Source organism: Esox lucius, chromosome 2, assembly GCF_011004845.1.
Source record: "Esox lucius isolate fEsoLuc1 chromosome 2, fEsoLuc1.pri, whole genome shotgun sequence".
NCBI lineage: Eukaryota > Metazoa > Chordata > Actinopteri > Esociformes > Esocidae > Esox > Esox lucius.
This window is the reverse complement of record NC_047570.1, coordinates 17,183,489-17,200,521: the sequence shown is the minus strand read 5'-3', so window position 1 is coordinate 17,200,521 and position 17,033 is coordinate 17,183,489. Positions and strand designations below refer to the sequence as shown.

Below are 17,033 nucleotides of genomic sequence, written 5' to 3'. Positions count from 1 at the left end.
TCAATACACACATGCACATCGCCCGCGGGGGTGTTTTTAATGTGAGACACCGCTACATGTGAAATTTGAAGAAGCTCCCTGTTTTGATGGATTTACAGTATTTTCCTCTTTTTTTTTACTTGTGGGTAGGAAAGGACATGAAAAAAGTCTGGGTGTGTATGAGTCTGGGTGTGTGTGTGTGTGTGTCTGAGGAGTGTGACTGGTGAAGTATGTGACTAAAGACCTTGAAGTAACCCAGACAGAGTGTTGTCGTTTGCCAGAACATGAGTGACGCCATGGCCGTTCTCCACAAGCTGCAGACGGGACTGGATGTCAATGTGAGGTTCACAGGGGTCCGGGTCTTTGAGTACACCCCGGAGTGCATTGTCTTTGACCTGCTGGACATCCCTCTCTACCACGGCTGGCTGGTGGACCCGCAGGTGAGAATGCTCCTCTCTCCGACCAATTTAAGGTACACTCAGCCAGATGACATAGATACATTTTTGTTTTGTTTTGGTCCAGCTGCTAGCACGTTGTAGAAGCTTGAAACATAATCATGCACTTCTGCAGAAGTCTGCTTTACTGTGAGATCAAAGTCTTGTCACTTATTGCTGTCTTCCTCAAACCAATGTTGGAGTGCTGTGTCTACTTTTATGTATCTACTACCTTATGTAGCTATTTCTGTCAAATTCTGTTTGTTTGCAATATTGACACTAAACCAACTACAGTCATTATTTATGAAACACATTTTTTGTCAGATTGATCGGTTAGTACACAGCTCCTCTCAAGAATTGTAGATATTTTGGGAACATAACAATTTAGCTTGTTCTATAGTGCATAGTAGAACAGAACCAAGGTTGATTTATTCTCTCTCCCTTCTTCCAGATGGGTGACACTGTAAAGGCAGTAGGTAACTGCAGCTACAACCAGCTGGTGGAGAAGATCATCTCCTGCAAACAGTCAGTGAGCAGCGAGTTGGCTGGCGAAGGTGGGTGGACATGACTAGCCAGGCCTTGTGCCGATTTCTGTCTGTCTTTCTTTCTTTCTCTGCTGTTTTCTTTCTCCCAGCCTTGACTGGCAGGGTACTCCGTGCGGCTGATAATTCACTCCTCCGTTTCTTCCTTTTGCACTGAGGAGATGAACGCAGGGCTGGCTTTAGTTGAGCTCTCTTCCTGTCTCTCACGGTGCTCATGTTGCTCACCCAGGGCAGTTCAGAGGTATTTCTGTCTCAGGCACGTTTTCTTCTGGTCTGATTATTTTCTGCTTTCAGTTGCATCATCAAATAAATAAACAAAAACTAAAAAAACTAAAGAGTGAGTCAGTCCCTGAGGCGGCGAGATGCACCTCAGTTTTTTTTTCAAACTCTTTATATTGGCTTCACTATGCCAATCCCTCCCTCAATACACATCTATCTCTCTCTGTGTCTATTTCTCGGTGGTTGTGTCACAGTCTATCCTCTTGTTTTGTCTGTACATCACTTTATATCTCTGTTTGTCAGTCCTGGAGTCTCTGTTGGTACGTTAACTGCTCCTCCAATGCGTCCCTGCTCGGTACATTTGTCACTGACTCATACCCTCCCTCCATCTCTCTGCCTGCAGGCTTTGTGGCGGAGCAGTTTTTGCACAGCACAGCCACCCAGCTGACCTACCATGGGTTGTGTGAGCTCACATCCACCGTGCAGGAAGGAGAACTCTGTGTGTTCTTCAGGAACAACCACTTCAGCACCATGATCAAGTTTAAGGTGACTGACCACTCAAAAGCGTTGGCTAGCTTTGATCCAGTGCTTTACCACCTGCGATTGTGGAACAGCATGCTCGAAATGTTGTTGTAGGTGACTGAATGTCCGAAAGCGCTGAGCGAATAATAGGATTTTTTCCCCCTAAAGATTTTATATAGAATTCGGCTTGTTCTTATACAGTATGCAGAAACATTTTGGAATGTGATAAATGACCATGACATTTTAAATGTTAGAAAAAGAACACACTGATTCTAAATACATTGAACAAAATTATAAACACAACACATTTGTTTTTGCCCCCATTTATCATCAGCTGAACTCAAAGATCTAAGACTTTCTCAATATATACAAAAGGCCTTTTTCTCTCAGATATTGTTCACAAATCTGTCTAAATCTGTGTTAGTGAGTACTTCTCCTTTGCCAAGATAATCCATCCAACTCACAGGTGTGGCATATCAAGATGTTGATTAGACAGCATGATTATTACACAGGTGTGCCTTAGGCTAGCCACAATAAAAGGCCACTCTAAAATGTGCAGTTCCATCACACAGCACAATGCCACAGATGTCGCAAGTTTTGAGGGAGTGTGCAATTGGCATGCTGACTGCAGGAATGTCCACCAGAGCTGTTTCCTGTGAATTGAATGTTAATTTCTCTACCATAAGCCGTCTCCAAAGGCGTTTCAGAGAATTTGGCAGTACATACAACCGGCCTCACAACCGCAGACCACGTGTAAACACACCAGCCCAGGACCTCCACATCCAGCATCTTCACCTCCAAGATCGTCTGAGACCAGCCACCCGGACAGCTGCTGCAACAATCAGTTTGCATAACCAAAGAATGTCTGCACAAACTGTCAGAAACTGTCTCAGCTCATCTGCATGATCATCGTCCTCATAGTGGTCTCGACCTGACTGCAGTTCATCATTGTTACCGACTTGAGTGGGAAAATGCTCACATTCGATGGCGTCTGGCACTTTGGAGAGGTGTTCTCTTCACGAATGAATCCCGGTTTTCACTGTACAGGGCAGATGGCTGACAGCGTGTGTATGGCGTCGTGTGGGTGAGCGGTTTGCTGATGTCAACGTTGTGGATCAAGTGGCCCATGTTGGCGGTGGGGTTATGGTATGGGCAGGCGTGTGTTATGGACAACGAACACAGGTGCATTTTATTGATGGCATTTTGAGTGCACAGAGATACCGTGACGAGATCCTGAGGCCCATTGTTGTGCCATATATCCACGACCATCACCTCATGTTGCAGCATGATAATGCACTGCCCCATGTTGCAAGGATCTGTACACAATTCCTGGAAGCTGAAAACATCCCAGTTCTTGCATGGCCAGCATACTCATGTGACATGTCACCCATTGAGCATGTTTGGGATGCTCTGGATCGGCGTATACGACAGCATGTTCCAGGTCCTGCCAATATCCAGCAACTTTGCACAGCCATTGTAGAGGAGTGGACCAACATTCCACAGGCCACAATCAACAACCTGATTAACTCTATGCAAAGGAGATGTGTTGCACTGCGAATGGTAGTCACACCAGATACTGACTGGTTTTCGGGCCCCCACGGACCCTCCCAATACAGTGAAACTACACATTTTAGAGTGGCCTTTTATTTTGGCCAGCCTAAGGCACACCTGTGCAATAATCATGCTGTCTAATCAGCATCTTGATATGCCACACCTGTGAGGTGGATGGATTAGCTCGGCAAAGGAGAAGTGCTCACTAACACAGATTTAGACAGATTTGTGAACAATATTTGAGAGAAATAGGCCTTTTGAAATTCAACACTACTGTTGTTTGCTCCTTGGGGGTTTAAGGCCAGGTTTTATAAAAGCACTTTGTGACAACTGCTGATATAAAAAGGGCTTTATAAATACATTTGATTGATTGAAATACATTTGATTGATTGATTTTGTGTACATAGAGAAAGTCTTAGATCTTTGAGTTCAGCTCATGATAAATGGGGGGCAAAAACAGAAGTTTTTATAATTTTGTTCAGTGTAATTTATGTACATTTACATATTTCATTTACAAATTCAGATTATCTCATATGAACTAAATTGCTGTAAACAATGAAAGAGCAGAGCATGAAAAGATTCAATGAATCATGCACCGTTTACTATCACACGGACATCAGAGCAGAGCAACATCGTCTAAGCCACAACTCAAGGTAAGAAGCTAGCTAGCCAAGTTTCACAACTCGATAGCCACAATGGAATAACGTAATGTAGGTAACGTTAGAGATTCGGCAGCAGCAATATGACCTCCGGTTTTCGTATTTTGCCTTCAAAATAAATGTCTGTGATGAAACGTTATATACAGTACATTAGGTAGCAACAATAAGACTTCAGATTTTCGTATTCTGCCTTCAAAATAAATGTCTGCATTGGGTTGTATGTATTGTTTATGTTTTCAAAGGAAAAATATGTGGGGTCAAATATAAATTAAACAAATGACTATTTAAATAATTATTATATAAGGTCAAGAATATGATAAATGGAGCACATTGAGAAATTATTAGAGCTTCAGTAAGTTAATGCAAAGAACCTTTCTAATATAAAGAAAAATCAGATTTTTTATGTTGTTAATTTACATTTGCTCATTTGATTTGGAGGGGCGGTTTGAGACACAATTATGGGGCCGTTTGAGACACACTAACTTGTCATAAAATTGTGTCTCAACATTAGATCATTTTGTCATACATTGACATCACGCCAAGTTAGAATATTTTGCTAGACACCACTAAGCATTGTGTTAAACTGAATAACATTTCTTATGAAATTGAAGGTTACAATATGCCCGACAACACCTTGACACACCTCACAGCTTCTGGCACACTGTAATTTGGAGTGACCAAAATCGAGCTTTATGGTCACAACCATAAGCGCTATGTTTGGAGAGGGGTCAACAAGGCCTATTAGTGAACAGAATACACATCCTCACTGTGAAGGATGGTGTTGGCTTACCGATGTTTTGGGGGTGTGTGAGCTCTAAAGGCACAGAGAATCTTGTGAAAAATGATGGCAAGATTAATACTGCATGTTTTTAGAAAATACTGGCAGACAATACACATTCTTGTGCACAAAAACTGTGCATGGAACGCTCTTGGACATTCCAACATGACAATGTTGACCCTCCAGTGGTTACAGCAGAAAAAGGTGAAGGTTCTGAAGTGGCCATCACAATCTCCTGACCTTAATATCATCGAACCACAGGGAGATCTCAAAAGTGCGGTTCATGCAAAACGACCAAAGACTTTGCATGACTTGGAGGCATTTTGCCAAGACAAATGGGTAGCTACAGTGGATATAAAAAGTCTACACACCCCTGTTAAAATGCCAGGTTCTTGTGATGTAAAAGAATGAGACAAAGATAAATCATGTCAGAACTTTTTCCACCTTTAATATGACCATTGAACAATTAAATTGAAAAACAAACTGAAATCTTTGAGGGGGGAAAATGTAAAACTCATAATAACCTGGTTGCACAAAAACCTGCACACTGTCATTATTGCTGAAGGGGGCAATACACAGTATTAAGAACTAAGGGTATGGAGACTTTTGAACAGGGGTCAGTTAATTTTTGCTTTGTTGCCATGTTTTGTTTTATGATTGTACCATTCTGCTGAATGTGAATGTTGACCTACAGTTGAATTTGAATCCCATAAGAAATAAAAGACATGTTTTGCCTTCTCATGTTTTTTTTAATTATGTTTATTATTATTTATTTTTTTTACAAATACATATATTACCAATTCTCCAAGGGTATGCAAACTTTTGAGCACAACTGTATGTCTGCCACTCAGATGAAAGAGAAGCAATATATTATACAAATATTATAAATAAAAGTTGGAATAGCCTGACTATGTGAAAAGTTGTTTATGTCTCTCCAGCTTAAATTATTAAAGTGGAAGAGGTGTTGTTGGTTAGGAGTAGCGTGCAGAAGGAAGCACCAGTAATCATTTATCTGAATTCCTGGTATTTTTATGGCCTTCCAACAAAAAAGGAATATTTCTATTCTATTGAGGAGTAAAAGGAGTTGTATTATGGCCCATTGTGTCGCAAGAAATTTGTTAGAGCCGCTGTTGAGCATGTCCATTAATTCTGTCACTCTGAGAACCATGAATGTCTCTGGTGTTCCTATATGCTATTGGTCTACTCAGCATAAAGGATTTCCATTACTGGAGTGGTAATCGAAGCAACTTATCACAACATGTATATGTTTTTTTTCAGGCTTCTTAATGATTATTACATATTTACATACAGTGGGGAGAACAAGTATTTGATACACTGCCGATTTTGCATGTTTTCCCACTTACAAAGCATGTAGAAGTCTGTAATAGGTACTCGTCAACTGTGAGTGACATTTCCTGTAGTTCTTGACCAGGTTTGCACACACTGCAGCAGGGATTTTGGCCCACTCCTCCATACAGACCTTTTCCAGATCCTTCGGGTTTCGGGGCAGTCGCTGGGCAATACGGACCTTCAGCTCCCTCCAAAGATGTTCTATTGGGTTCAGGTCTGGAGACTGGCTAGGCCGCTCCAGGACCTTGAGATGCTTCTTACGGAGCCACTCCTTAGTTGCCCTGGCTGTGTGTTTCGGGTCGTTGTCATGCTGGAAGACCCAGCCACGACCCATCTTCAATGCTCTTACTGAGGGAAGGAGGTTGTTGGCCAAGATCACGCGATACATGACCGCATCCATCCTCCCCTCAATGCGGTGCAGTCATCCTGTCCCCTTTGCAGAAAAGCATCCCCAAAGAATGATGTTTCCACCTCCATGCTTCACGGTTGCACTTATCCTTCTTCTTCCTCCAAACCTGGCGAGTGGAGTTTAGACCAGAAAGCTCTATTTTGTCTTATCAGACCACATGACCTTCTCCCATTCCTCCTGTGGATCATCCAGATGGTCATTGGCAAACTTCAGACGGGCCTGGACAAATGCGCTGGCTTGAGCAGGGGGACCTTGCGTACGCTGCAGGATTTTAATCCATGACGGCGTAGTGTGTTACTAATGGTTTCCTTTGAGACTGTGGTCCCTGTTCTCTTCAGGTCATTGACCAGGTCCTGCCATGTAGTTCTTCCTCATGATCATTGATTACCCATCAGGTGAGATCTTGCATGGAGCTCCAGACCGAGGGAGATTGATCGTCATCTTGAATTTCTTCCATTTTCTAATAATTGCGCCAAACAGTTGTTGCCTTCTCACCAAGCTGCTTGCCTATTGTCCTGTATCCCATCCCAGGCTTGTGCAGGTCTACAATTTTATCCCTGATGTGCTTACACAGCTCTGTTCTTGGCCATAGTGGAGAGGTTGGAGTCTGTTTGATTGAGTGTGTGGCCAGGTGTCTTTTATACAGGTAACGAATTCAAATAGGTGCAGTTAATACAGGTAATGAGTGGAGAACAGGAGGGCTTCTTAAAGAAAAACTAACAGGTCTGTAAGAGCCGGAATTCTTACTGGTTGGTAGGTGATCAAATACTTATGTCATGCAATAAAATGCAAATTCATCTCATCTTCATCCGCTAATCCGGTATCGGGTTGCGGGGTCAGCAGCTCCAGTAGGGGACCCCAAACTTCCCTTTCCTGAGCCACATTTGCCAGCTCTGACTGGGGGATCCCGAGGCGTTCCCAGGCCAGTGTCGAAATATAATCTCTCCACCTAGTCCTGGGCCTAACCCGAGTTCTCCTCCCAGCTGGACGTGCCTGGAACACCTCCCTTGATATTATGCACTGTAGATGATGATAACTTCAAACTCTTTGCCATATTTCTCTGAGAAACTCCTTTCTGATATTGCTCCACTATTTTTCGTGGCAGCATTGGGGGAATTGGTGATCCTATGCCCATCTTGACTTCTGAGAGACACTGTCACTCTGAGAGGCTCTTTTTATACCCAACCATGTTGCCAATTGATGTAATAAGTTTCAAATTGGACCTCCAGCTGTTCCTTATCTGTACATTTAACTTTTCCGGCCTCTTATTGCTACCTGTCCCAACTTTTTTGGAATGTGTAGCTCTCATGAAATCCAAAATGAGCCAATATTTGGCATGACATTACAAAATGTCTCACTTTCAACATTCGATATGTTATCTATATTCTATTGTGAATTAAATATAGGTTTATGAGATTTGTAAATTATTCCATTCCTTTTTTACTCACAATTTGTACAGTGTCCCAACTTTTTTGGAATCGGGTTTGTATGTATATGTATAAGAACATCATTGCCAGTTGAAGCAAGCAGTATGTTGCACGCATGACCTCAAGATAGAGCTTTACCAGTGCCAAAGCCATCCTCAGTAACAGACAATTATCCAGGGGCTGACCATATTCACACCATTACTTATGCAAACCACATTTTCTGCTGGATCTGGCTATTGGGGAAAAATATGAACCACAGTTGCAAAAGGATGGGGTTTAGTCGGAAATCAGAAATGTAATTAAAAAAACATTTTGACCCACATTGTTATCAAATCTGATATATTCATGGGATTAAAGTACTGACACAGCAATTACATTGCCAAAGAGAAGAGAAAACGGGATAGAAATGTTTTTATTTGATTAGATGATAATCTAAACCAACTCACCAGTCACAAAATAAAGCCAATGCAAAAATACACATATTTACCAGCTCAGTCACACTGTATTTGGTATGTCTTTACCCTACTGAGGAAAAACGAAAGTACATAACTATGTATACGTTTCCAAAAGATGGGGGTTATTTTGGTACAAAGTATTTCTACTTTCTGGTTATATTGTTGCTGGCATTGGAAACAAGCCATGGTGAAAGAGATTGTGAGAGGGTGTTTACAAATTGTCTTTCGGGAAAATACTTTTCATCATGAAAAGGCTGGTTTGATGGAGAGTAATTTCATGCTAATATATGAGATTTTATTTTAGTCATATAGCAGACTCACTTATCCAGGGCAACTAACAGTACGAAGTGCAGTTAACATTTATTAAAAGAAAGATTAAGATATTTGTCTGGATTCCATGTATTGTCCATGCATTATTCAGGTGTTTTTGTTCTGTAATACAGTCAATGATCAAGGTATTTACAATGTAAAAACATTTTAACATCTCACTACATTATGCAGCTGTTCCATTTCTCAAACTGCATTTTGTCTATGCCTTGTCTAAAATTTGACACGCGTTGTTGGTCTTACGTGTGTATTTGGTGTGCTCAGGGCCAGCTGTACCTTCTGGTCACTGACCAGGGCTTCCTGACGGAGGAGAAGGTGGTGTGGGAGAGCCTACACAACGTAGATGGGGATGGCAACTTCTGTGACTCTGAGTTCCGCCTGCGACCCCCGTCAGACCCAGAGACAGTATACCGCGGACAGCAGGACCAGATAGACCAGGTCAGACCACCACAAGTTTGGCCCTCTGATGCAGATCCACTTCAGTAATAAGAACAATTACAAACAAAGCAGTACGCCCATCTAGTTAAAACAGGCAACCATTTTGCTGCCTGTTTCACTACATATCTCTTCCAAAGATGAACAGACTAGCATGTAAAATAGGCTACAGTAAATATTGCACACATCCTCTCTATCTGGGCCTTTGTTTCCCCTCGGCTTCCTGGCCTGATCTACTCTGGAGACGTAGTAGGGGAAAGTTCCTAAATAATAGATGATGAAAGCCTCTCCACCCCACCACTCACACACACATTCTCAAGGTTTAGATGCCTGAATGCCTGATGAGAAGATCACAGTGACGTGTGGCGCCCCTCTCTGTGCTGCGCTGTGTCGCCGCGCACTTCCATTCGGCTGTTGAATAATGCATGTGGGTTTGTGACCCCTGTAAGCTTCATTATCCCTGCTGCCAACGGCTGATTGGCTGACCCGGCCAACCTGCCATGGTCCACACGTTCTGCTCAGTCTCATCCACTCGGACCCAGACACTGTCATCCACTCGGACCCAGACACTGTCATCCACTCGGACCCAGACACTGTCATCCACTCGGACCCAGACACTGTCATCCACTCGGACCCAGACACTGTCATCCACTCGGACCCAGACACTGTCATCCACTCGGACCCAGACACTGTCATCCACTCGGACGCAGCCAGTCTTATACACTCGGACGCAGCCAGTCTTATACACTCGGACCCAGACACTTTGATCAACTCAGATGCAGACAGTCCTATCCACTTAGATCCAGACTTCCTCATCCATTAAGGTCCAGACTTCCTCATCCATTAAGGTCCAGATACTCTGAACATGACACTCTCATCCACTCAGGCCCAGACACTCTGACCAAGACACTCTCATCCACTCAGGCCCAGACACTCTGACCAAGACACTCTCATCCACTCAGGCCCAGACACTCTGACCAAGACACTCTCATCCACTCAGGCCCAGACACTCTGATCAAGACACTATCATCCACTCAGACCTAGACAGTCTTAAGCTCAAGAGCTTAAAAATTCAAAATCATTGCTGACAAATGTGACAATTGGTTTCACTCTACATGAGGGTTATGAATTAATTATCAGTTGTGTAGCCCCGAAAATGGGTAATGTTTTCTCACTCTAGTAACAGTGTAAACACAGTTAAGTGAAACACACTGACCTGGTCTTTTTTTCCTCTTTTTCTCTCTGTGTGTTGCATGCAGGACTACCTGATGGCTCTGTCACTGCAGCAGGAACAGCAGAGTCAGGACCTGCAGTGGGAGGCGCTTCCTGAGGGCATCAGTGACCTGGAGCTGGCCAAGAAGTTACAGGAGGAGGAGGACCGTCGAGCCTCCCAATACTACCAGGAACAAGAGCAGGAGCAAGCCGCTGCAGCACAAGCACAGGTTAGAGAGGTGGCTACGGAGGGAAGGGGGAGGAAGGAGGTCTCATTAAAATCAGAGAGGTAGTTTTAGAAAAACCTGAAACAGGAACAAGCTGAGTGGTATGGTGAGGTTGGTCAATTTCTAGGATTGCAGGATCTAAGGATTGCAGTATTCACCCTCCTTTCAAGAATTTTGTTGTTAAAAACTGTGATTAAAGTTAATTAACTTTTTTGAATATGAAATGTTGTAATTGAAATGTCAAAATGTTAATGAAAAATAAAACACTAATATACTTAGATCAATATTCAACATGTTAGGAACACAGGTAGCAATTACATTTGAGTCTCTAAAACCTATGCACAACTGGATTGTGGGTTTCTGTTCCATTACTCTTTCTTGTGGCTCTACCAATGTGTTGGCTCGACTGCAATTTTAATGTTTTGCCATATATTTTAAAACAGATTAATTTATAAACTGTAACATGGCTTCAGAAACATTTACCATACTTTTGGTAAGCAACACCAGTGTGGATTTGGCCTTGTGTTGACTATCTGGTGTGGATTTGGCCTTGTGTTGACTATCTGGTGTGGATTTGGCCTTGTGTTGACTATCTGGTGTGGATTTGGCCTTGTGTTGACTATCTGGTGTGGATTTGGCCTTGTGTTGACTATCTGGTGTGGATTTGGCCTTGTGTTGACTATCTGGTGTAGATTTGGCCTTGTGTTGACTATCTGGTGTGGATTTGGCCTTGTGTTGACTATCTGGTGTGGATTTGGCCTTGTGTTGACTATCTGGTGTGGATTTGGCCTTGTGTTGACTATCTGGTGTGGATTTGGCCTTGTGTTGACTATCTGGTGTGGATTTGGCCTTGTGTTGACTATCTGGTGTGGATTTGGCCTTGTGTTGACTATCTGGGGTAGATTTGGCCTTGTGTTGACTATCTGGGGTAGATTTGGCCTTGTGTTGACTATCTGGTGTGGATTTGGCCTTGTGTTGACTATCTGGTGTGGATTTGGCCTTGTGTTGACTATCTGGGGTAGATTCGGCCTTGTGTTGACTATCTGGTGTGGATTTGGCCTTGTGTTGACTATCTGGTGTAGATTTGGCCTTGTGTTGACTATCTGGGGTAGATTCGGCCTTGTGTTGACTATCTGGGGTAGATTCGGCCTTGTGTTGACTATCTGGTGTGGATTTGGCCTTGTGTTGACTATCTGGTGTAGATTTGGCCTTGTGTTGACTATCTGGTGTAGATTTGGCCTTGTGTTGACTATCTGGGGTAGATTCGGCCTTGTGTTGACTATCTGGGGTAGATTTGGCCTTGTGTTGACTATCTGGTGTGGATTTGGCCTTGTGTTGACTATCTGGTGTAGATTTGGCCTTGTGTTGACTATCTGGTGTAGATTCGGCCTTGTGTTGACTGTCCGGTGTACATTTGGCTTTGCTTTGACTATACAAACTCTGTCTCTTACTTTTTTCTCCCAAGTAATAACTGACAAAAAATAACTGACAGTAAATTTGTACATGACGAGGCATGATTTAATAATCAAATTCACGTAAAGACATGGGTGATTATTAATAATAATGCTTTTAATTCATAGAGCACTTCCCAACGATTATGATATATATTGCCAAGCCAATAACCTAAATTTCACTTACTTAACCTTATAATTTAAACGAGAACCAGACGTTATGGAACCAGAAACTCAGCAACTCCCTCATCTGGTCAAGAGAAGCCTGATATAACCCTGAACTGGATAGAGCAATTCATTTTTTGAGCTATTTTTCTGGAGCACTGCTCCAGCCTAAACTCCTGTTCCCCTGTGTGTTGAGCAGCAGGGACAGCAGCAGCCAGCAGAGGGTGCTGATGAGGCAGCCAGAGCCACAGCGCCTGGAGCAGCAGCAACATCAATAGCAGCGGCATCATCAACAGCAGCTGGAACTACACCCAGCCCAGGGAAACAGCCCTCTGCCGGGGAGCGTAAACCCAAGAAAGAGGCCAAGGATAAAGACAAATGTGTTATATTGTAACAGAGAATGGATGTGTGTTTGTGTTTGTGAGAGAGAAAGAAGGGGAGGGGGGCAGCATTTGTTTTCACTTTGACCTGACACCCTACGCACAGCCCCATTTGAAGAGCAAGAGATAGCGACGAGACAAACTGCTGAGTTGTTGTTCCTAAGCCACTGGTGCCTGCCATCCTTACCCTCAGTGGGCCATGGACAAGAGAGGAAGGGACGCTATGACAACTACCACAAATCTTTTGTACAGTTGGCCAAACATTGTTACAAGTCGCACAGTGCAATATATTTGTGATGTGAGGTCTAGGTTATTGAGGGTGATTTTATAGCAACACTAGAAAAATCACTGAAACTGGATGCCGGGAAGGAAAAAATTCAGAATCGGAAATATCACTCATGTCACCATATTTTTTCAAGGTAACCATTTTCATTAATTTTCATTGTTTATAAGCTATTTTGGAAACATTTACAGTACATTTGTGTCCTATTTTGGTTACATTTTGTTTGCTAGCTATTGATTGGCTATTCATTTAGCTCCTTCCATTTGGAGATAATCCAGAGTTTGGTTAAAGTCGGATAGGGTAAAGAATAAGGTGACAGTAGGGTGCCCTTAAAAGGTCATCCTGCACTCATGAGTGCTTATATGTTACACTTACAGATGCCCCTATCACCTAGGGTGGCAATATTTTGGGAACTTCTCATACATTTCCTGGGTTTTCTGAAAGTTCTTTTTGCAACCATAGGGGATACCAGTTAGTGAAATATCTAAGCCCTTTGGATTCCTATTTTTTGCCAAATTATTGGATGCCAAAATACTAATTTATATGTGTGTTAGCATTTGTGTGTGTTTGCATCTGTGATTTTGTGTGTGCGCGTGTGTGTTTCAGAGATATTTTATTTTAGTATTTTCTTAAATTGAAAGGGATTAATTTATGTTTATGCCAGTTAGAAATTAATGTAAGACCCCATTGTGACAAGCCTTTTGTATCCCCACTAAATACTACCCACATCCCTGTTCTTCCTGAGAGGCCTGGAAGTCACATAGATGCAGTGCTGTTTCTACCAAACCTTATCTGCCCGTAAGACAGATTTGCCTTTCCGGAGTACGGCGTGTTTTTATTCTGATGTGTGTGTGGTTGATTTGCTTAGCTGCATTAATTTATTTGCTCTTCATTACAACTTGGAAATAGCAAACAATTACTTTTTCTTTGTTTAACAATGTGTAAGAGAAGTTGGACTGCAAGATATGCCTTGTATTTATTTTTTTGGTTTATATGCTTCATATCTTCAACAATCTGGATAATTCCAGACAAACCCATGGAAACACAAGACCGTGTAACTAATTTGACAGGGGTGACTCACTGCCGTTTGCCCTTAGAAACGTAGCTTTTGACTGGTGTCCCAAACTCATAGTCTGAAGGGCCCAATGTCAAATAGCTCTGCTGGCAGACAAAATGTCTCAATGTAAAGATATGACAAAAATGGTTTAATTGTGGGAAACCTGAAGCCTCCTGAGTCATGACCTAGTTGAGCTCCGGAAATAGGATCTACTTTAGCTGTGTTTGAATCAATGTGCTCCTCTGACAACATCCGACTTTCAGACTAATTCGTATAGGTTATGTACATATTTGGCTACCTAATACGCATTTATGACAGAGCCAACTAGTGGTTTGCCTACTGTGGTACTGCCTCCTCCTGAGAAACTAACAGTCTTCTATCTATACATTCCAGCTGGATGCCTTTACTCAAGCTTTGTGTTGTATGTCAAATGTAGAAACCCAGTTGTAGGGGAGACCGCTCACAGTGTAGCTAGCTAAGGGGTCTCCCATTGTTTTGTTACATGTAATGTTCTCATTGTCCAGAAATGGACAACCCCAGCCTTTAAGGACAAGTCCTGTAATTAGTATTTATTCTTACCTGACAACTGGCTTCCTCTTGGAGCAGTACAACTTCTTTGCAGGCTGGACTTAAAGACTGGGGTTAGCTCAGCCTGTCTAAATGGCTTGTGCAAGACCACACATACTCTGTATATAAAACGCCTTACATGTACAATATCTTTTTTAAGGATAAAAGGAAACAGGTGTATTACCAGAATGAGACAATCTGTAGATTTTAATGTAGAAATCAGAAATGCTCTCAGGCCTTCTCTGAAGGGACATATCCTTGAGTGTCTTTTGCAAATTGTTTGATATGTATTAGCTGCCTTGGCAACAGCAATTCTTGATATAGACCAGTATAAATTTAAAGTATTTAATATACCCTGTAGTCACTCTTTCAAGAGAATAGTTGTAATGTAAATGTTTAACCACCACATATAAGTAACACATGCTTTCAACACATGGTAGCTAGCTAGGTCAACTTATTTTATATTATCAGGTTGTGCATAATTATTGCTAGTTAGGTTCATGGATATAATAGTCTCAGAAATGACATTTTCTCAGGCCTGTCTTCACACTAAAATAGGTTTACCCATAATGAAATTCAAGGCTGCAGAGCAAATTAAGCTGCTGTTTTTGTGTTGTTATCACTACCCCAGACGTACTGAGTGAGTAAAAAGGGTTTCAAGAGAAACACCAACGTTGATACAAGTGTGAAAAAGATGGATATGGAATGCCAGAGTAATTTACATTAAGGACTACAGTGATTTTGTGAAACTTGGGAGAATTGTCTGAGTCTGCCACACTGATCTTGCAAGCTTAAATGAATGATTTGATTCCATTGGAGCAAACCAATCATAAAAGCCCACAAATCTGTAACAATTGTGTGGCTAGGTCAAAGGTCAGTGTCCCTTTGAGTGTCAGGGACAACATCCATATAATTTTTTCATGAGACAAGACCAATTTAAATATCACACTAAAGGTCATGTCTCAGCTTACATTATGTTTGTTAATGTTTAACCCTCTTCCCAATGGCCTAACCCATAGGTGATGACTTTACCTTGGCAACAGTTAGTCTCACATAGGCCCACACTCTGACTGTTTCAATATGTTTAGGGGAGCAAGAGGTTTCATGCATGCCTCACACTATTATTTTGAATTACTGTGCATAAGCTTGCTTTTGGACTATTACACTACCTTATTTGCCAGAATCTAGATGTCTTTTTATGTTTGAATTTGATTGTTGTTCCTCAAATTAATTAATCAGATGGATTTTGTATTTGGAACCTCTACATTATTATTTGTGAGATTTGTTAGTGGTTGTGGGGTAAATACTGTAGACAATAATCTGTTAACAAGGTAGTCCTTGAACATGTAGTCATTGTAATTGGTTTTGCACTGTTACATTGATATGCACTACTAAGAGAAGAGAAAATACCTCATTTTATACAGAATTAGAAAATGTGCTAGAGTGCTATTGTTCTTTGGGTACCTTGTAATGGAATACTGGAATAATGCCTGGCAATGGTATAACAGAAGGTCTTCAACAGACATTTGAACATTAAATGCTGAAAATGTTGTTTCTTTGGTGAACGCAGGTATGAAAGGGCTAAGTAAACATTTTGGTTTAAGTACACAAAGTACTGTGTAGCCCCTTTCAATAAAAATTGCTGCAACTTGAACATCAGGTAGCTCTTCCCCTGTTCATCTGACATGGCCATGATGTTTGCTTGCATTGCTTTTTACATAAAAATGTCACCAATGTGATTCTGGAGCTGAGTGGGCATCCAGGGGAGAACGGAATATTTTAAAAGTTATCAAAACGTGTTGATTAGTGATTGGATAGATGAGTAGTTTCACATAATAAATTTAATATTTATATTTCAGATATTCTACAGCAAATACTCAGGGGCCTGTGTTTCAAGTGATCATCCTGTATTTTCGATAGGATTAAATAAATACAAATAAGAGTTCCCACTGAAGCAATTTATGTCTTTTATATTTATTCTACAATATGCATCTGATCCTACAGGCAAAATCCAGGTTGAGAACTTTAAACAACAGCCCTGGAGCAGAGTCCCCATATTGATTAAATGTATTCTGTATAAGTTTATTTTTGTGTGTTCTCAAGCTGCAATGCTAATTTATGAATCCCAATATTACTTTGTAATGCATGTAGTGCTGAATACGAGATGAAAACATTACCTATTGACATTCAGCAATCCTCAGAGAATAACTGCAATTGTATGTCTTCTGTTAATGTTTTCACGTACGTTAAACCACAAGCAAAAAGGAACCACCTATTATGTTGTGATTATGAACAGTTCAATACTCCAGTGTTGGATGGTTCAAATGTTTATCTATATACATGTAGCCTATTACAGTACCATTGCAAAATATAGAGTTTTTTTTCTTCTGTAACAAAATGCCTTAGACGAGGGACATTCAGCCTGATTATTAAAGTACATGGACAATATTTACAAAAATTGTTTTCTTTTTACAAGCATTCAAATCTTGTGATGTCTTGTATATGCACTTAATGAGATGCGTTCAATCACATTAATTCAGCCTCCAAGGCAGAGCATCCTTCAGTACGTGTGTCATGATAAATGCCAATCTGCTCATGAGACTC

General features: G+C 41.5%; 1 protein-coding gene across 1 annotated transcript in view; it reads left to right on the top strand.

The window, feature by feature from the left end:
• Positions 1-16,881, top strand: part of mindy2 (MINDY lysine 48 deubiquitinase 2) — a 36,148-nt gene extending 19,267 nt beyond the window's left edge. Inside the window, exons 4-9 of the mRNA XM_010880418.4 lie at positions 261-419; positions 865-967; positions 1,578-1,720; positions 8,917-9,090; positions 10,347-10,529; positions 12,342-16,881. Coding sequence (XP_010878720.1) covers positions 261-419; positions 865-967; positions 1,578-1,720; positions 8,917-9,090; positions 10,347-10,529; positions 12,342-12,536 — 957 coding nt within the window. The 3' untranslated portion in view covers positions 12,537-16,881. The remainder of the gene's footprint in view (positions 1-260; positions 420-864; positions 968-1,577; positions 1,721-8,916; positions 9,091-10,346; positions 10,530-12,341) is intronic.
• The last annotated feature ends 152 nt before the right edge of the window (positions 16,882-17,033 follow it).